Source organism: Genypterus blacodes, unplaced genomic scaffold (assembly GCF_046128005.1).
Source record: "Genypterus blacodes isolate CSIRO-AG114 ecotype Tasmania unplaced genomic scaffold, CSIRO-AGI_Gbla_v1 ptg000062l_1, whole genome shotgun sequence".
Taxonomy (NCBI): domain Eukaryota; kingdom Metazoa; phylum Chordata; class Actinopteri; order Ophidiiformes; family Ophidiidae; genus Genypterus; species Genypterus blacodes.
Genome location: NW_027466874.1, coordinates 392,899 through 414,606, shown reverse-complemented (window position 1 = coordinate 414,606; position 21,708 = coordinate 392,899). Strand labels below are relative to the sequence as shown.

The following is a 21,708-nucleotide window of genomic DNA, read 5'->3' as shown; positions in this document are numbered from 1 at the left end:
ACAGAAATACATGGAAACACGGATTTGCTAAATCTGCTTCCGTTACTGTTTCGCAAATTAAATCGCAAAACGTTAAATGGAAACCCAGTAAATGTCAAAGTAACTCAAAGTACCTTAAAGTGACGGCAGAAGTTTTTTAGCTTTGTTTTTGGCTCAGGTGCCATTTTTATTCGCCTTGAGGAGACGATGCAGCAGATTGGCATGAGGTGTAATCGGCCTTAAATCAGCAAAAAATAAAATTCTACCTTTCCTTCTGTGAAAGAACAGAAGCACAGACCAGCATTTTAGTTTAAGTGTTTGAATCAAACACAATCACACTATAACTGATATGACATATTTACTACAAAAGCTATTTTATATAAACAAAGGCTGTTATATCTCATACAACACATTATTTATTATATATGATGTTTACCTTAATCTGGTGTATAAATCAGCTGTACTAAATGTAATATTGTCAGAAAATACAATGTAAACTATAATTTCTATGTATTTACATTTACAGAGAGAATAAATATAGAAGCTTTACAGTCTGGTGCTCCAGATGTGCAACATGTGGCATGCAGAGGGGCTTTGATGGCCACGTCGGTTTATAAGAATACCAATAGGAACGCTGACAAACAGGAAACAGCAACAAAGTATAGACAGTCGTCTATACATGTGATTGATGACGGAAACATGTTTTCAATTGACACCTGGATCATTATGGACTGATGGAGATGATCTATGTTATCTATTTATTGTCTAAATATCAAATTCTATGGTATTTGTTGATTCTTTTCCTGTAAACCAAAAGGGAAAACCTGTAACAATCCATATTCATGGATAAAAAAATACATGTTGTGACGTCGGGGCTCCATACGGACATATGAAGCAGCTCCACGGCACTTATCGCTTTAACTCATTGATATAATTAACTTTACAGAAACGACACTAAAACAAGTGGCAGATTTATGGGCATTAAAACAAAATTAAGGAACTGACGGCAGAATAATGAGAGTTTTACTTGAAGGTGTAAATACTCTATGGCTGTATATGCTCCGTGCTGAGTCAGACCACAGTACTTTCATATATAAGGTATCTGTGGTAAAGAGTTGACTCAGTACTTGTCAAAGGCAGTGGAGAGGGTCATTCACTCAGGACAAACACGTCTATCAGACATTAGACGCAGGACTGTTTTCAGACAACAGATGTAGTACTTTTGTCAGGAGGTTCTTTGCAGTACTGGTTTCATACAGTAGAGACTGATGCTAGAAGAGTTCTAGAACTACTAGAAGTGCTAGAAGTTCTACGCAGTAATTTTCTCTGACAGTGGACACATGACGTCTCTCAGTACTTGTCTCATACAGTGGAAACAGAAGTGGGCACGGTGAGGGCATGCATCTCTGAGCCTGGTGGCTCTTTGGGACTGGACTTGTCCAGGACGGAGATCTGGGTGACGGTGCTGCTCTCGTTGAACAGTGTGCGGCGTTTCTTACTGTAGCTCATGTAGCTCTGTGTCTGCCACTTCCAAAACCGCTTCTTCAGCTCTGCCTGCACCTGAACACAACACACACAAAAGGCCACAAAACACACAACCACACACACAAACACTGGTTCATTCTCAGGTTGTCATGGTTACCGAATTCCACATTATCTGCTTCATATTTGACAGTTTGTTTGTATGTTTTGGACAGATGTGTACGGGATCAATATTTCAGGGTTTGGAACAAGGGACGTTCAAAATCAGAAAAAGTTCAAAAATCAGCATTTCACTTTAACTTTACATACTTTCCAAAGTGACACTTAAAGAGAAAAAGACAAAGACGTGAAAACAAAGGTCATGATTCCATCTTCCTGAGGGAGGGCACAGGTTTCCTACCTCACCGTTCAGGAAACAGTAGAGCAGCGCCACGACAAATCCCTTTGGAAGAGAAACACATCATCATAAATCAGCCCTGTTCTATCTGAGGCGTCTCCCTGGTGTGTGTCTGTGTGGTCCTGGTGTACCTGGAAGGAGCCCAGGCCAAGCTCGATGAAGAGACGGACCTGTGCAGCCGCCACCTCTGGCAGGAACGCAAACACCATGTGGTGCATCCCGAACAGAGGGATGAGCAGCAGAGTGGATTTGGCCAATCTCCTGCGAAACACACACAGCCCCTCAGTGTGTGTGTGTGTGTGTGAGAAAAGAAGTTTGCTGTATGTTTGTGTGTGTGAGAGAGAGAGCAAGAGAGAGAGAGAGAGAGAGAGAGAGAGAGAGAGAGAGACAGAGAGACAGACAGACAGACAGACAGACAGACAGACAGACAGACAGACAGAGAGAGACAGACAGAGAGGACAGACAGACAGACAGAGAGAGTTTGCTATATGTATGTGTGTGTGTGTGTGTGTGTGTGTGTGTGTGTGTGTGTGTGTGTGTGTGTGTGTGTGTGTGAGCGAGAGAGAGTTTACTGTTTGTGTGTGTATGTGTCACAGAGAGAGAGTTTGCTGTATGTGTGTGTGTGAGAGAAAGAGAGAGAGAGAGGGAGAGTTGGCTGTATGTGTGTGTGTGTGTGAGTGTGTGTGTGTGTGAGTGTGTGTGTGTGTGTGTGTGAGAGAGAGAGCGAGAGAGAGAGAGAGAGAGAGAGAGAGAGAGAGTTTGCTGTATGTGTGTGTGTGTGTGTGTGTGTGTGTGTGTGTGACAGAGATAGAGAGAGTTTGCTGTATGTGTGTGTGTGTGTGTGTGTGAGAGAGAGAGGGAGAGAGTTTGCTGTGTGTGTGTGTGTGTGTGTGTGTGTGTGTGTGTGTGTGTGTGTGTGTGTGTGTTTGTGTGTTGAAAGTACAAACTGTCTCACTTGAAGTGGTTGGCATCATTTCCACCGACGCCTGGAGACCTCAGCTTCTGGACCAGAATACGGATCACATTGATGAAGATGATGAAGTTCACCTGCACACAACAAACACACAGACGTCGCACACCTCCACCAAGGCTGAGTCATTCTCCAAGATGCAATCTAACAGGTTATTCATCAACATGACTCCAAATGGCTGGGAGTTTAACTGGAGATGACGTGGCTCCACAGATCACAAACTTGGTTGTTCTGATTGTCTGCAGGTTGTTTGGTCCGACACATCAGAGCACAGTGAGAAATGTATGGATTGGCCGTAAAAACTTAAAAAAACAAGCGCCCGCGGCTCCAAGAGCACAAATCCTGATTATTCTCAGACTTTTCCTCGCTCACATTTTCCACCTCCATTTGTTGTCAAAGCGCTTGATTTGTTCCATCCATTAGCTCGTGTTTTCCCTGGTGTTCGCCTGCAGTTGCTGCTTCATATTAAATTTCAGACGGGATACCCCCATAATTCCTCTTTAGCTGGGGCTGTAACTGCTGTGTACTCACCAGGAGAGATGCAGTTATTGGAGCTTTTATGATCCACCAGATGACGGACACTTCGTCGTCGTCCCAGCAGCTGAGACACAACCACAACAACCACAACAAACACATCAGCATGACGGGCTGAGGACAAAGACTCTGGACATCATCCTTCACTCAGTCTATTCACAACCAAACAACCTTCTATTGAGATAATAAACTCAATTAATCTAATCAATCCAAAATGTTAAAGAGTTAAAAGAGTAAACAACAAGTATTTTGGTACTCAGCTTTTACCTCATCATTTTATCAATTTAGGAAGTAAACTACTACAAACCTCAAAAGAGAAACATTAAAGAGTTATTTTGTGTAAATGATCTGTATTTATAAAACATCAGTACAATCATTGGAGTCAAATGGCTTCGACTGGCTCGAGGAATCGAACCAGTAACCTTCCAATCGCTCTCCCTCCTGCTCTCCCAAAATTTGCATTCTCTCAGCATCAACGTTCACTCCACCTCACCCGCTGTTATCGTAGAAGTTTTTCACAAGGATCCACGCTGTAATGACTGTAGCCGGGACACCTGTGAAGGGAAAACACAGCGAGTCCATCGTTAGAGTCGGCAGAGACTCAGTAGAGCACCTTGAGGTCAGCAAGACCACTCAAAGACATGGATGATTTAGATTCATGTTCAACAAACATGGAGAGCTGTGACGAGGACAAAGGAACTTGAAAGTAGATTTGTAGGTTGATCCAGATCAGTTTTGTAATTTGAGGGTCATAGACAACCATTCAGACTGTTTGTCCTGCGTTAACAGCAGGTTAGCACTAGATGGGAGCAGAGACAGTGGACGGTACAGCAGCTTTCACACCAGAACACTCACTACCACTGGATCTGGATCAGGAGGATCTGGTTCTGAATCTGGATCAGGGCTACACATATGCAACTAGCACCATCATCTAGCTGAGACGGAGCTGATTCAGTAAAGGACAACAATGGATATTCAGCAGCTACAGAGCTCCATCCATAACAGATAATAAAGAGAGTGTTTTTCTGACCCACCCCAGCCGATCAGTATGTACCACCAGAAGTATTTCTTCTGGAAGACGAAGGTGAGGGCGAGCAGCGTCTGCAAGTACATGCCCTCCACCAGCAGCCAGAAGTAGTTGGCCAGGATGCAGAACTGGAAGAAAGCCACGACTGCTTTACAGGAAGTCTGCGGGGCAAAGCAACAGAGCGCTCATTACCCTCTGGATCTCACTCAGCGGGAGCGGCTGTGATAGTTACCGCCAATTTATAACCACAAGGAAGTCTGTGGTGATAATGGCCTCGTGTTAATTTGTGGTCTCTCATATGAAGAGCGAGGATTCTCCGCTCGCTGAGACATTAGACACGTGGGCGTGCGTTATAATGACACTAATTGATGTTTCAGACACTGTGTGGGCGCCAGGCAGACCCGCACACGTGGGTTTGTTGGGAAAATGGAACACAGTAGTTTGCCATCGTTGTTCTGCTGTCGATTTAAACACATAAACTTTGATGGCGGCCGAGAGTGGAGAGAACTGCAAGTGTCAGCATGATGGACAGCGACGCGTCACCATGGACTAAAGCTTTTCATTGTCCATCCATCCATGTTCTTCCCCTGTGTGAACACACTGTGTGGGGGCTCATTACACACAGTGCACGCTGCCCTCTAGTGGTAAACATACGTTCTGCAAATAAGAAGCGTAATGTATTTAAGAGGCGAGTATCCACAGGGATCTATTTGTTCATCAGCATCGACCTGAAGCTTCTGGCCTGTGAAACGAGATCACGTTTTATTCTATTATAAACGTCTAAACGCCAACACGACTGATGCTTTTACTCTATTTTCATTGATGCATATTGTTATTATTAATGCTAAACAAAAATCAGTAAAGACGTCCAACTTTCTAGTGACTACTTTGGTCTTGATCATGTGTTTGTGGGACTAAACAAAGTGTTGTCATATCTGTTTGAGGAAAAAGTGGCTGTTAGGAAACACTTTCTCTCTTTCAGAGTGAACTGTGAGCCGGGAACCGGAGCAGCGAAGCGGCAGCATCAGACGTGACATCACAAGGTGCTGCCTCAACTCAGTGAGTCCCCCCCCCCCCCCCTGCCCCCCCACACACACAGAGGGCAGCGTGGGTTTGAGCTTGAGCTCTGCAAACAAACAAACAAACGTCAGCTGGACTCACAGTGGACATGAAGCAGTGGTCCAGGTTCTCGTCATAGAAGAGGACGCCGTCTTTGATGAAGACAGCGCTGGCTCTCAGGATGAAGGAGAAGAACAGGTTGATATGGATGTAGTTCCTGGTGCAGTGGAATTTCCTGTACGTCACAGAAACAATTAGCCCTGAGTTATGTCACTTCGGGAAATGAGATTCTCTTTCTATGACAGATTTGATTTTGAACTTCCAAGCTGGAAGCATAAAGTACATAAACCTGATACGCGTTTAAATCAACATTCAAAAATATCTTCTCATATCTTCTTTCATCATTCGTCTGGTTTGTTTGGTTGGCTAGTCAGAGGTCCTGCCTGGGATCCTGACTCGGAATTCCGTCTTAAAGGTCGATCCAGTGCATTTCTCGCAGTTTGTAGCACAACTGAAGGCAGCAGAGAAACTGCATCCTGCTCTGTAGAAACCACAAAGCTTCTAGAAGCATTCATTCGTTGTTATTTTTCAAGGATTTAGATCTAGAATTCATTTCTTTCCAGTGATGTCCATAGTTCATGTTTTCTCAGTAAGTGGAGATTTTTTTTAGTCCCTCATCCTCACAGTCTGACCTGAAAATCCACAAATATCTGCTTCATGATACAGATTTAGTCATTTGTACTTTAATTTGTCTAAAGTCAACGCTCGCTGCTTTGTGGCACTGCAGGTTCACGTCTTTACTGCTTCTCCAACAACAACAACATCAGCCCAAAGCAGCCAAAGCTCTTAAAAACCAGAGTGACGATCGTTCATGTCCACTAATGGACATTAATGGAGGAGCTGTTACAACACAACACAAAGGAGACCAAGAAACACACAAAATATTGACTCTGGACGTTTCAGCTTCTTTGGAAATTTTACAACAGAATTTTTCACAAGAGCTTCAGGCTTAAGGAAGGCATGGGAGAGAAAAACAAGATCAAGGAAATAAACACATCCCAAGTGACGGGTGAGATCTAGGATGAGGCTCTGTGGTGTTTGGGTTTAGACTGGACGAGGTCATCAGGTCATCAGGTCATCAAAGTAACGTGAGCTGACAGTGAGTTTGTGTAAATATCATTTCTCAGACAAACGTGGTTACCTGAACACGGTGAAGACGAAGATGGCAGTTATGAGTGAGACCAGCGAGGTGGCGTATCCAGCCGTGTACACCTGCTTGAAGTTGGAGAAGAACTTCGTCTGACAACAAAGAGGAAAAGAAAACAGTTTGTTCTTCCATCATCTCTGATATGGTTTATTTAGGTTACTTGTCTCATTATAGCTCAGGTTTACATGACAACGACGTGTGTTTATGGTGTTTTATCTCTATTATACTCGCTCACTCCCCTACCCCCGAGTCCGTCTCCTGGTCCTCTGCAAATTCGCAGGCGTCCTCATAGGGTGGGTAAAGCTCGGACCAGCCGGCCTCCGTGCAGTTCCTGTGGACGTAAACTACAGAACACGACGACATGTCAGCAACAACGGGAAACCTGTGAGATCAAAACCAGCAGAACATCTGACAAGAAAAAAACCCCAACAAAATGAGCTGGAGGCTTGTTTGAGACGTGGGGGGGGAATGAATGAGCCCTGCGAGGCTTCATGTCCGCCTACACACTTCATTGTTAATCTTCATATTCTGTACCTGTTTTTAAATTATAGATTCACATCAGGATGGAACAAACCTACAAAACGACTTCGATCACTACAAATGAACAAAGCGTGCAAGTGAACTTGGGCTCCGCACTTATCAATCGACCCTCATAAAGCCTGTTAAACTCCTTTCAGAGGTTATACATAATCCTGCTCTTATCTTCTTCTCCTTTTCTTGCAAAGTGTAGCTGATAAAACTTGCTTGCAATCAGTTTCATTGGTGCAGATCTTTTCCCAAAGCAAAACATTGTTTCATCATTTGATTTCTTTCATTTCCAGCCTGCCAATGGTTCCCATTAGAATGCTACAATAATCATTATGTAGACATGAAAAACAAATCCTTTATTGCATTATAAAAGACTGCAGAGACACACAAACAGCAGGAGTTACTCCGGCTTAAACCTGCTTGCTAATCCATTACATAACAAGAAGCAGATTCCATTTACCCTGAACATAAATGTGTCAAGTTGTTCACTCTGATGGATTTCGCGTCTCAAAAAAGTGGAATTAAGAATCGTGGCGCTCAAATGAACACAGCTGATGTGCAAAAACACCAAAGAACTCCCATGCTGGGCTCAGAACTTTTCAATCAACCCTAGGATGCAGCAGGAAGAGTGTACAAGATTACAAACAGGCTGTGACAGTTGATAGACGTAATGTTCCTCAGTATGTGTGAGTGTTCTGCTGCATATGTGAGTGTGAGGGAGGATGAGATGAAGTGGCCGTCCGGCTCTCCAGCTCAGCTGAGGAGGACGTGGGGTTGGAGTGGTGGGCGGCTGCGCTGATGCATATCGAGTTGTTCTCCTCGCATTAGCCTCGGTGCATCGCGGCGCTCACAGCCCTGCAGCCGCGGCGTCGGCGGGTGAGCGTTTGGAGGGCGTGAGGTCAGGCCCCCCGGGGAAGGTCGATGGTGCTCCAGCTTAACAAGCAGCGCCGACTCCTTCCTCATGCTCCCGGCTCTCGCGCTGAACTCTTTGATTTTCCAATTCATTATCTTCTCGGCTGGATCGAAGCGCAGCTGCAGAGGCTGTTTGAGTGGAGCGTCTGCGTTGGAGGAAATCCAGCGAGTCCAGAATCTCAGTGAGTCTGAGTGATGAGGTCATCAGCTCAAAACCTCCTCCTCCTCCTCCTCCTCCTCCTCCTCCTCCACACAAACTGAAGGCTTAACTTCCACTCAGAGGCTGTTTGTGTTTTTCCCTTCTTTTGTTTGGACTTTCTTAACGATGCTGGAAATCCATCAAGTGCATCATCCTGCATCCCACGTATGGAGCGTTGAAGGACTGGGAACACGCACAGTCCAGCCTCACTCTTTCACCTTCAAGTCCGTCCTGGCTCCCCAGACCTTATTTAGATAATGCAGTCGAGGTGTAAATGCGCACAGAACATTGTGATCAGGTCACTGCAGTGACAGCCAGAGCCAAGCACAAAACCGTTACAGAGGGACAATAAATTCCCAAACATAAATATGTCAAGCTGTTCACTCTGATGGATTTCGTGCCCGACAAAAGTGGAAGTCTGGAATTGTGGAGCACCATTGAACGCAACTGCAAAAACACCTCAAAAACGCTCCCGTGTTAGGCTCAGAACACTAGTCGTCCCTGTCCACATCATGAAGTCTAAAATTGATTAAAAAGGTGCTGTACTCACTATCCAATCCTTATTTACATAAAAAGGTCACGTGTTCATGCAGGTCGCAGAAGATTGAGATTTGATCCCTGTGATCGCATCCCAGAATCTAGATAAAGCTTTAGGTGGGACAGCAGAGTGAGGTCAAAGGTCAGCATCATATATAACAATGCATTGAAGCCAGATGCAGAGGACGAGTGGAGGTGATCTGTGGAGCATAAGAGGAGCTTCCATAAAGCAGGAAGTTACTATGGGTTAGAGATCTATGATAACGTACAGAGGGTTCAGGGTCAAAGGTCATAGTTACTGTAGGATAGAGCTCAATGACAACATACAGAGGGTTCAGGGTCAAAGTTCATAGTTACTGTAGGATAGAGATCCATTACAACATACAGAGGGTCGAGGGTCAAAGGTCAGAGCTGAAGATCAAAACATTGTGTAAAATAGGCCGATCATTAATTTAAACCTGATCAAATCTAAATGAATTTCTACTTGTTTGACTCTAAACCCACAGTTTTGTCTCTGAGCAGGTGGAGAAGACTCACCATGGTTGTTTGCGAACAGCTGGGACACGTTAACACAGGAGACGCCGACCACCTGACCCGCCGTCGCTCGCTTCCAGCAGTGAATGTCGTCCCACAGGGTCGGACAGCCTGCCACACAAAACAACACACACTCAGAGCTGTGACCTGCGCTCCGGTTAGGGCCTGAAACACAACGTTTAGGACGTTTGTGACATGATCAGGAGCCTCAGCGTGGACGTCTGACCAACACAAACCAATAAGATCACAGCGCAAACATCAAACCTGTTTGAATTGGTGGGAGTTCTCAGCCGTATATTCTGTGCATCTCTACCGTTCATACTCAGCCTCTACAGACCTGCCACTCGACCTTGTTATTGTGTTTGAACGCAGACTGCAGCTCTGTAATGGAGCCGCTGTAATGAAGTCGTCCTCCATTAGAGGCGGATTAAGGCGTTTTGATAGGACGGATAAACAGGCCGACGCCCCCTTTCCTCTGGTTTACAGGTCATCATCTCTGCCAACGCGCCACAACACAAAGTCTGCAGAGTTATTCCTTCTGATCGCTAAGACAGGCGGCTGCAAGCTGCTATTCATTGGCCACACACACACACACACACACACACACAGTGCTGTACGATGATGGAGGTCTGAGTTAAGTTAGGTCTGTTTAATCAGAGTATTTCCTTTTTAGTAGACTATGAACTGATCTGAATAATCAATAGGAATGTTCTACCAAAACAAAGAGCTTTGGAAAAACAAGGAAAATGTTTTTATAAAAATTGAGAAACATTATGACACTTTAACACTGTACTTTCCTGTTCTGAATTCTGGGAAAATGTATTTTCCTGGGGGGTAGTTACTGCCCTTACCCAGAGGAAGAGGCAGAGCGGTGAACAGAGCTTCAGGTCTGCTCTCCTCTGAACCAGGCTGCTCTAACCAGCAGAGCGTCATCAAAGGTCCCATGACACAAACACTCACGTCTGAGGCGTGTCTTGTCGGTATCGAGCGGCAAATCCATAAGTTCCGACACAAATTCTGTTACTATTACGATTTTGATTTCCGTCTCAGTTTTTGCAGCTAAATCAAGACGGAGGGAGCCATCCTCTGGTCTGGGCAGATACATGTCTTTGTTTACTGCCTCTCATTGGCCCTTTAGTCACTTTCACGTGATGGAGCACAAACACGGGGCGATGGCGGCGATGATGGAGGTTTGTCATTTCACGCGTGTGGAGACGTGATGCAGTTTGTGAGGAGGCAGAATTGGATTGTGCCTATTCCCTCTCCGTCGCTCCATATTCCTGCTCTGCTCTGGGTACGACTCTTCGCCTCCCGCACTTTCATAATTTTTACGGCCCAATAAAGCGTTTTCTCCTCCGCCTCCGTTTCTCCACGCGGACGCTCATCGGTCGGCTGTAATATCGTTAAAACAAAAGTGTTGCAGCTCAAAAGGCCGAACTGGGAAACACGATATCCTCCCTTTAATAAACAGGCTGATGTGATTGAAGCCGATGAGGGAGCTGGATGGAGAGGAAGAGGAGGAGGAAGAAGAGGAGGAGGTGGAGACAGAGGAGATGGAGGAAGAAGAGGTCCTCATCCTCACAGCACGCAGGCCTGTTAACCCTTTGTCTACCTCAGTGTTCCCTCATTTCCCCTTCCTCTCCGTGGAGTAATTAGTCCCCGCACAGAGACGTCTGTCCTCTTCGTCTCAGTGAACGGACGTAATGACTAAGACAGAACTTCCCCCCCTCCCCCATAATCACGTCAACGTCCGTATTATCTGTCTCTAGTTCCTCACTCGCGTTGGTCTCCTGTCAGTAATGTCTCACAGTAACGTCTTCCCCTTTGTGGGGACACAAGACATAGATGTAAGCTGGAGTGTGTGAGCGTTTCATCCAGAGACAGTAGCAGCAGACGAGTTTCATCAGAAGCTTTTCAGACAGATGAGCCTCAAACACTTGAAAACAAACAGGATCCATATTTGTTGGGTTATCTGTGCGCTTTCATGCAGTCTGAGGGGAGACAGGGGTTGGCTGATTGCTAATGAATGAACATTTTCCTCGCCTCCTTCCTGTGATGAGACGGTTTGGTCCAGGGCGACTCTCTGCTACCTGCAATCAGGGTTTCCTCTCACCCAATTAGCTTGCGCTGATTGTTTCTGGGCGCTCGACCGAAACAGGAAGCTGACAAACGCGCTGACTGTGGCTTTAATTAAAGAGCAGCAGGATGAGCGACTGCCTGGACAGAAGGGCTTCATCTCAGCACCGAGTCTAGGGGCCAAAGTGACACACACAGGCGCAGGCACCCCCCCCCCCCCACACACACACACACATGCTGATCAAATCTGGTAACAACACCAGGGACAGAGCGACTGTGTTCAACCTGTGGTCCATGTACCACCAAATGTTTCTACCTGTTCAATTTCTACTCGAATATTAATATTTTTTCACCTTGCATTTTCCACTTTTTTCTAAAATTTTGCCCAGAAGAACTGTGTGAGGGGTGAATGCTAAGAATAAGACTGAGTGAATTGAGTTGGTCCTGATTTTCTTATTGATTCTAGAAAATTCTGAAAGGTTTATACAAAATAACATTTAACATCTTTGATATCACACTTGCTTCTCAATCAGGAATTTTCTAGAAAACAGAAAGAAAAAAAGTGTCTGATTTAGCGAAACCTTTTCCTGCCTGGTCACAGTTTGTGCAAAGCTGCTTTATATAAACCTACATGTCTGTCCTGATGTCTCTGTCCTCCTGCTTGTCTCCTCCCCCAGGGGGCGTGGCCACCAGCCAGCCATGACACTTCCTGTCAGACGTTTACGCTCTTGAGCCCCCGCGATCGTCCGTCTCCAGGACGAAGACGCAGCAGTGGTTAGAGCTAGAACGCAGCACAGGCGGGCTGAATCAGTTCTGCGCTTTGAGGTTTGAACTGTAAACTAATTTAGTGCAAAGATTATAATCCATAGTTTATGTGGTCTGTATTTATGACTTTCCTGATAGAGGAATATGAGTAAACGTGAGGATCAATGCGTCCAAAGCAGAACGCTGTGGTCAACAATCACACACTCACACTTTTGACTCATTTAATCCCTCCTTCTGTCTGTCTGTCCCTCCCTCCCTTCATCCTTCCGTCTCTCAGTCCGTGCCTTCCTCCCTCCCTCCCTCTCTCCCTCCCTCCGTCCCTGGTCCCTTCACAGACCTGTCTCTGAGTGGTTGTTGTCCTCTCTCAGCATTCGGCTGCATTCTTCTTGGGCCTTCATGTGCTGCTCGACCACGGCACAGTCTGGGTGGATGGACTCGGTCTAACAAAGAGCCATGACAGGACACGTCAGTACAAGACAGGACACGTAAGGACACGTAAGGACACGTTAGGCCTGTCAGGACATCAGTGACACAAGAAAGCAGTTCAGACGCAGTTTCTCAGCGGGTCCTTGTGATGGCACCACTGATCCTCATCTCCTCATCTCCATCTCCTCATCTAAACAATATCAACTGTTTGAGAACCTGCTGATGTGGAGAGCAGGACAACATGACAGCTGCACACAGAGCAGTGTGAGCATGAGGGAGCACCCAGCTGAGCTGAGGGAGGGGCTTCAGGTGGGCGGCAGCCATGTTGGACGCTGCTTTGTAGGTGGACATCAAGGAGAACCAGGAGCTGTGGTGCTCCTCACACGCATCTGATAATCCTGATACTGTATGTCTCACGTGTCTGTCTGTCTGTTTTCCCTTTGCTTAGGATTTGAGACATTTGGTTGAAATCCCTCAAATTTCTTTTTCCTTTGTATATTTATCTTCTGGGTGGTCCTGAGATTCCTACATACAGTTTACACCTGCAGTACTAATAAACATGTGCGTGCGTGCGTGCGTGCGTGCGTGCGTGCGTGCGTGCGTGCGTGCGTGCGTGCGTGCGTGCGTGCGTGCGTGCGTGCGTGCGTGCGTGCGTGCGTGCGTGCGTGCGTGCGTGCGTGCGTGCGTGCGTGTGTGCGTGCCTGCGTGTGTGTGTGTGTGTTTCTGTGCTGGCATCAGTTTGTTCCATAAACCTGCTGGAGATAGTCGGTGTGCTGTGTTGTGTCACAGTGTAGCTTCACTGCCAGATCACACACACACACACACACACACACACACACACACTTTCTCATCCAGCATGAAGCAGCAGCATGCATCTGCTGGATGTGATGGAGACAAACACAACAAGAGAGGAAGACTCGCCATGTAACTGAAACTACAAACACTACCATAAAAGTATGAGAATGATACTACGATACTGGTATTTGGACTTAAAGGGTTAGATTACACAGATTTCAATGTTCTTGTTTTCATTTAAGTTCTATTTTTAGAAGTTTACACTTCAATGTGCGAAACAAACACACTGATCCACTTCCAATATAATGACATCACTATTCTTATTATTACTCGTATCATTACTGTTGATATTATTATAATCATCATTGTTAATCCTACATTGTGTCTATGATGCTGCATTTGTGTATGAAAAGTGCAGAACAAATACAAATAAAGTTGAGTTGATTTCATTGATTCTACTTTCCCTTGCTGCAGCACCGCTGTGCACACTGAGTGAAGCAGGGACATATCAAGTTCTGCTCAACAGAAAACTAAATGAATTAGTCAATGTTCACTTAATGTTCCTTTATCATCATAATAAATATGTGTGTGTGTGTGTGAGAGAGTGCCATAAAGGAAACGGTGCATTTTTTCCTCATTAAATTGAATTGAGTAAATGTGACATGAATGAGCATTGATGAACAAATGTGTGTGTGTGGGTGTGGGCCATTGGAGCCTGCACTTTAATCATTCTAACCCTCTCTCCTTATTGGCTTCAGCATAGTTTAAATTCAATCAGCGTCCTGGCGTGTCATTATGAAAGGTCGCCGATAGCCTGAAGCCAAACATCATTTACATCCCAAAGCTCAGAGAAGAACGAGGGTGATCAGCGGGGTTTCACTCGTGTGTGTGAGAGTAGACTAACTACATTAAGAGCGTAGATGTGTGTGTTTCCCTATGACATCATTAAAGCTGCCCGGCGGCTCAGTGACGACATTTGACACTCATCCTGCTGTTGTCTAAACGACACCAGTGTGCGATGAGGAGCGAAATCAGTGCGAGTCAGTGCCTGACTGATAAGTTTTGAGCCTAGCATAGGGAGCTCAGAGCTGTCTGCTTCTGTTCTGTCAAAAATAAAGTAAATGTTTGAGCAACCTTACTGTGGTACATCAAAAGAAGCTATGTAAATATTATAAAGCAGCGTTCCATTCTGTAGCTGCTTACCAAGATAAAACACTCACAATGGTTTAACCCCTTCAGCTCTCCAGATCAGACAGCATAAATCGACTCACTTTTAATCTAATGCCTTTGAAGCCTCAATTCTGCTAAGAAAGGAAGCAAGTGAAACCTGCAAAAACATTTCTGATTGTATTTCCTCCCGTCGTTTCAGCCACATCATGTTTAACACACATGTCTAAGTTCTGTGTAGATGCTTCAAGCTTACACGTCCATTTTGGTATAAATCAAGCCTTTCCTTACAAAGTCAGAGCCATTTTCTCTGAGCGGACTTTGTTCATCTCATAACTCAAAGAACAGAAACACGGAAGCAAAGACGTTCGGACTGCAAGATTTCAGCTCCGATTTTCACAATGATTGACTGTTTTGGGCAAACCAGTGCCTGCTTCTGTTAACCACAATTACATGTCAGCTGGTCAAAGATGAGATCTAAAGCCAACTGATGGCCTTTGGTTTGGGAATTGAATGTATCAGTCTATTAATTGTTATCATTTAAAAGCCGTCCTCTTGTCTGTGTTTTACACTAAGTGACGTCATGTGAATCAGTTTCAATTGCCATTTTGCAAATTAAATCTTTATCGACTCGCCACAAAAAAACGCCTCAAGCAAGCAGAAAAACACTTTTGAGATATGTTGAGTCTGTGGTGCAGAACGCCACAGGAAGCACCATCACATTCATGTAATCTCGCTGGGAACTTATCAATCAAATTCTCTCTTTATTGATTTGATATCAGTCACTTGACTCCTGTGATGCACTGTTTTGATCTACTAACACCTTTATGTCCACTGTGACTGTGACTGTGACACACACACACACACACACACACACACACACACACACACACACACACACACACACACACACACACACACCAATCACCATTCAGACCCACTGGGATTTGACACCACTCATTCAAGCCAAATTAGCCGCCAAAGTCCAACAGGAAGTCAATTGTAATGACATCAGTGATTAGTGAGTGAACTCATAAGAATAATAACAGTACCTCAGTCTGCCAAAGTCGCTAGAACGTTTTAAAATATAAAGAAAAAACAATAGAAGTTTATGCCTACAATTAAAAGTTGCAAAATTGACGGTAAAATGTTTTTGGGAAATTGCAGAAGATTGATGGAAGTGTGAAGAAAAAAATGTTTTTTTCAAGAAAGGATGAGGATGAAGTTTCAAAGTTTAAAAAGAATGAACCATGAATATTGTATTCATAATTCGCTTTAAATTCATTTTATTCTATGAGTTATTGATACATTAAATCATCTTCTAGATTTCAGTAAATTGAGACGAATTGCAATGCAATTGCACGTTTCTGGAATAACAAAAACATAAGTCTGCAGTGATCTTCTGCAGAATAACGACGTTTCTTTGCGTTTCTTCCTCTACAAAGTGAAGAAGAAGAATTCAGTTTAATTTTTGTTTCAAAACTTCTGTAATAATAATAATGAAGCATTACTGTTGCTTCATGTTTGCCTATTTTATATTATTTTCTCTGGAATCAACATTTGTAATATTATTTAATAGAAATGTTTATAAGAAAAAGTCTGTCTATCTGTATTGGTCTCCTGCAGGCAGTTGTTCTTGTTTGTTTGTTTGTTTGTTTGTAGTCATTGTGTGTGGTTCACTCACCGGCTCCCACGCCGCCAGCTGCACACACAAGTGAAGAATCGCGGCCATCCGGTAACAACGCGAAGTTTTCACCACGAACATCCTGAGGAATCTGCAGCGGCGAGGGACCTTTGGAACGGAAACGCAAAGAAATCAATTATCGATCTTCTTTCACTGTTTAAAGAAAAAATTCCTAGAAGCAAAGATCCAGCTGTAATATTCCGTGAGGAGGAAGAGGAGGAAGAGGAGGTAGAGCAGGTTTTTCCTCAGCGCGGATGCTGTCAGGAGCAGAGCAGAGAGCAGAGTGACCAGAGCGGCGAGAGGCTCCGTGAATACAGCGCGCGCGCACACACACACACACACACACACACACACACACACACACACACACACTGCCGTGTGGAGTGGTGTGTGCGTGCCTGATCACAGCAGAATCATTCAGTGTGATTTATGATGATTTTTAATTTAAATTTACAATAATACACATTGAACATTAATGACGGATGATCTTTCTGATGATATTGATTTGTTGTTTTGTCCCTCAGTCACACAGTTTGAGATTGTGGATCAGAATGAGACCTCATAAAGTCTGCAGCCTAACCTGAAACTCCTCCCTAATGTCCATCCAAGTATGGATGAGTATTTGTTAAGTGTGCACTTTGTTTAATATGTGTGTGTGTGCTTGTGTGTGTGTGTGTGTGTGTGTGTGTGTGTGTGTGTGTGTGTGTGTGTGTGTGTGTGCGTGTGTGTGTGTGTGTGTGTGTGTGTGTGCCCTCGCAGCCATGCCATTACACTCAATGTTAACAGTCGGAGCAAACAGAAGGTTCAACATTGTGGCTCACATGCTGTTTGTGCACCTTGCAGAGGTCAATCGAGGGCGTGGTTATGTTTGGCGTCACACCCGATCTCTGGCAGAGAGTCACAGCCTTAGCTTTCACTGCAAGTCAGCGCTAATGTATGTACTGTGTACACTTCATATTTGTTACCAGGTGAACATTACTACTGTATTGCCCTGATGTGTGTGTGTGTGTGTGTTCATGTGTGGGAGGACAGACAAGTAAGAACCTGTGTGTGTGTGTGTGTGTGTGTGTGTGTGTGTGTGTGTGTGTGTGTGTGTGTGTGTGTGTGTGTGCGTGTGTGTGTGCGTGTGCGTGTGTATCGTCACAGCTAGACTCCTGCTGTCCACAGCTGTGTGTCCCCGTATGCCTCGCAACGACACACACACTGGTGCAGATGTGTCATGTGTCCTTGTCCACCTTGACACACCAGACACATTTTCAATTGACAAACTCTGCAATGTGACGCGTAAAGGAAAATGGCTCAGTGACGACGGCTGAATCGTCTGAAACATCTGGCTGGACTCAGAAAGAGAGACATGGAGGGGGGAGGGAGGGGTTTCCTCATGTTCTTGTCTCACCCTGGTGTCTTCTGTCTTCTGATCTGATCGGTCACTTGTTGGTTCTAAAATATAAATGAATGGAATATAAAAGAAGCATGTTTTATGTGAGTCTTTCACTTCCTTTACATTGGACATGGTGTCCTCACTGTCCTGTGAGCGTCTGTGCTGGTAACAAATCTCTACAAGTACATTTGATGATTGATGATGATTCAAATATCTTCAGAATTTCCCGAAAGAAAGAAGAAAACTGGGAAAACAAACATTTCAGAAAAAAATATTTTTTGTCAAAAAATGCTAGGGACAATTCTAAAAATCTGAAAATATTTTTTTTCTTGAACTTTATTTATTTTTTGTATATTTTAGGGAATCAGGAGGAGAATTCTGCAACAACACAACTAATGGATCAAGAAATCAACTCTAAAACAAAGAAAAGGACAAGAAAATTTGGTTGGAATGTGATGAAAATGTAATGATTTTCTACAATCTTTGAAAAAACTGCAAACCTGATTGTTTGTGATGTGATTGACTGATTATTGGCTGAGACCTCCACAGTGTTTGGCTGTTGTTGTGAGTGGAGCCTGTCGTGTGTTTGATCGTCCTCTCTGCTCAGATTTGCTTTAACGAGGACGTCTGTTTGGAGACACATTAGCTCTGTGAGCTCCAGCCTGACTGAACGACCTGCTACGCTCATTGATCTGTGGTGTTGGCGCGGTGACGGCTGCTGCAGAGTTTTGGTAATCAGCGAGCGAGCCAAACTGTGCGTTCTTCCTCTCTTTGTGATGATGCCATGTGATTGAGCAATCCCAGCGTGGGTTTAATCATCGTTATCTGAGGAAACGTCTTCACATTGCCGGTTTGTTATTGATGAAGACTCTTTATTGTCCTGTTGGTTGTTTAACATGTCACATTGGATTCACTGCACGTCTCATTATTTATGTTAATGTGCACATTAGCTCCACAGTGACATCCTGTTAATCAGCGTCAGACTGGAAACTGCTTCTGTGAACAACAAACACAACTCAGACATCAGCAGAGACAGCAAAAGCATGTAGCCCAGAGTCATAGAAGCCTACAGCCCGGAGTCACAGAACCCTACAGCCCGGAGTCAGAGAAGCCTACAGCCCAGAGTCACAGAACCCTTACAGCCCAGAGTCAGAGAAGCCTACAGACCAGAGTCACAGAACCCTTACAGCCCAGAGTCAGAGAAGCCTACAGCCCAGAGTCATAGAAGCCTATAGCCCGGAGTCAGAGAAACCTATAGCCCGGAGTCAGAGAAACCTATAGCCCAGAGTCAGAGAAACCTATAGCCTGGAGTCAGAGAAGCCTACAGCCCGGAGTCAGAGAAGACTACAGCCCGGAGTCAGAGAAGCCAACAGCCCGGAGTCAGAGAAACCTATAGCCCAGAGTCAGAGAAACCTATAGCCCGGAGTCAGAGAAGCCTACAGCCCGGAGTCAGAGAAGCCTACAGCCCGGAGTCAGAGAAACCTAAAGCCCAGAGTCAGAGAAGCCTACAGCCCAGAGTCATAGAAGCCTATAGCCCGGAGTCAGAGAAACCTAAAGCCCGGAGTCAGAGAAGCCTACAGCCCAGAGTCAGAGAAGCCTACGGCCCAGAGTCATAGAAGCCTATAGCCCGGAGTCAGAGAAACCTAAAGCCCGGAGTCAGAGAAGCCTACAGCCCAGAGTCATAGAAGCCTATAGCCCAGAGTCAGAGAAACCTACAGCCCAGAGTCAGAGAAACCTATAGCCGGGAGTCAGAGAAGCCTGTAGCCCAGAGCCAGAGAAACCTACAGCCCAGAGTCATAGAAGCCTATAGCCCGGAGTCAGAGAAACCTATAGCCCAGAGTCAGAGAAACCTATAGCCGGGAGTCAGAGAAACCTATAGCCCAGAGTCAGAGAAGCCTACAGCCCAGAGTCAGAGAAGCCTACAGCCCGGAGTCAGAGAGCCCTACAGCCCAGAGTCAGAGAAACCTACAGCCCTGAGTCAGCCTATAGCCTTGAAGATTTGTATATTGCATTTCCACTTGATTACTCAGGCTTCATCAGTGAAGCTTTCTAGTTCTCATTCACATGTCGTCCTCTTCTTCTTCTTTCTCATTCCTCTTGGCTCTGACACACAAAGCGGAGGATGAAACTCCGTCAGCTGGGCCATTTGGGACATGGTGAAGCTGCGTACTAGATGAATTTAACCTTTACGGTGCTAAATTATGCAGATGCTCCACTGGGCAGCCCCCCCTGTGAATATGTCCATGACAGCAGCTAATATGTTCTCTCATCAGGATGGATCCCACAGGTGCTTACGACACACAGGCTCAAATCACCTAAAGATCAGCCACACTGCATTAATCTCTGTAAAGAGGGACGCCTGCAACCAGCGTGTGTGCTTTAATGACACGTTTATGAGGGCTAATACTGATAAGTTATTAAAACAGCATATGGCTCTAAATGTCGTAACTCTCACCACAGGGAGCAATAAAACCGTTTGTCCTCGTGGGAGAGGGGGAACTTTTCAGGCATTTCAGTGGAAGAGCTGAGATAAAGACGGAGGTGTCCATCAAAACATAAAGAGCATCTGTTTAACCTTCAAGATAAACAGCTCGCTCACAACAGGAAGGAAGACAAAGACATGGACGCGAAAACAAAGCAAACATGTTCAAGATTATGGAAGTTGTGGGAAATGCCAAGACACAAAAAATCATAAAGGTGTAGATTGTTTCAGTTTTCAAGTTGGCAAAATCCGGGCAGGTGATGTCAGCCGTGGTTAAGTGTGTGAGCGTGCAGATGGTCTGATTCTGATGGCTGCTCTTGGTTTGGTTTGACTGACGCCACATCTGTGACCTGGATGACCTGAGCAGAGGAAATGGATGGATGGAGGAGCTTCAGATATGTTCCTGAGCCATTCTGCAGCTTTTGAAGTGCCTGAACGAACAAACACACACACAAACACACACACACACACACACACACACACACACACACACACACACACACACACACATACACACACACACACTGTACAGCTCAGACTGTGTGAATGCACAGCTGAGTGTGATCTGGATTAAGACACGGAATGTTTGTTGGTTAGTCAGAGTTTGTTATCAGACTTTGGTGCAGTGACGTCGCCGTGACGCCATGACGCCTGTTATCACCACAACAAACACAGAACTTAGCTCAGGATCGACTTCACCTCTGAAAGCCTGAACAGCCTGTTTCATTGCTTATAATTATAATAATCCTTTCACTGGAGAGAGAACGTGATTTTTCAATGTCTTACATATTACACATTGCACATTAACCCTTCAAGGTCGGCCACTCTCAACTGCGTAAATGTTGTCATACTGAGCTCAATCTGTCACTCAGCAGCAAACACAATATCACAAAGTCGTAAAGATTTTGATTTTAAGTCTCTTTCATACTCACCGGAAGCTTCAGAAGAGAAAACAATTTGCTCCAAAATGAACCCGCCGAAAGTTTAAGATGGAGGAGTAACAGTGACGTCACAGAGCTGAGATCCTTTAAAACTCAGCTTCAGTTATCATCACGCAGCACGGCGGTGTTAAACTTGTGTAGAGGTCACTGACTGAGCGGCTCACAGCGAGGAGGAGAACACCGCAGACAGCAGGATCAAACGCATCAGGGGGGAAGACAAATATCCAACAAGGCATCATGGGAAAAAAACCACCAGAGATCAAGCAAGCGCGGAGAATATGCGTCTGAAATGTTTAGCATTAGAATCCTCACAGCGCCACCGCGTATGACGGAGTTAAGATCAACAGAAGACGGAGGAAGCTTCAAAGCAGAGCGACGATGGAACAGGAAACGCATGAACAGGCCCCGTTTGGTAGGTGAGCCAGGGGTAAGGTCATGAATATTCATGAGGCGCTTCATAATTGGCTGAGCTGTCTGAGTGCATGCAGGGACCCAAGCAGATGCATGTTCAGGATTATGTAGCCACACTTTTAAAGACAATTATGTTTAGCATTGTAGAGAGTCCCTTTTAAATAAACAAATCTCTTTTTAAAAGGTTTTAGTGTTTATTTTGGTGTTCTTCTCGA

At 45.0% G+C, this 21,708-nt stretch overlaps 1 protein-coding gene across 1 annotated transcript; it reads right to left on the bottom strand.

Annotated features, from left to right (window-relative positions):
* Nucleotides 1-1,341: 1,341 nt before the first annotated feature.
* Nucleotides 1,342-20,929, bottom strand: ghrhrb (growth hormone releasing hormone receptor b). Its single transcript, XM_076154469.1, is given in 14 exon segments — nucleotides 1,342-1,539; nucleotides 1,862-1,903; nucleotides 1,990-2,119; nucleotides 2,814-2,905; nucleotides 3,360-3,429; nucleotides 3,856-3,916; nucleotides 4,397-4,550; nucleotides 5,551-5,683; nucleotides 6,650-6,747; nucleotides 6,899-6,999; nucleotides 9,369-9,476; nucleotides 12,544-12,646; nucleotides 15,298-15,326; nucleotides 20,872-20,929. Coding segments are annotated over 14 exon segments (1,377 nt in total).
* Between the last annotated feature and the right edge of the window lie 779 nt (nucleotides 20,930-21,708).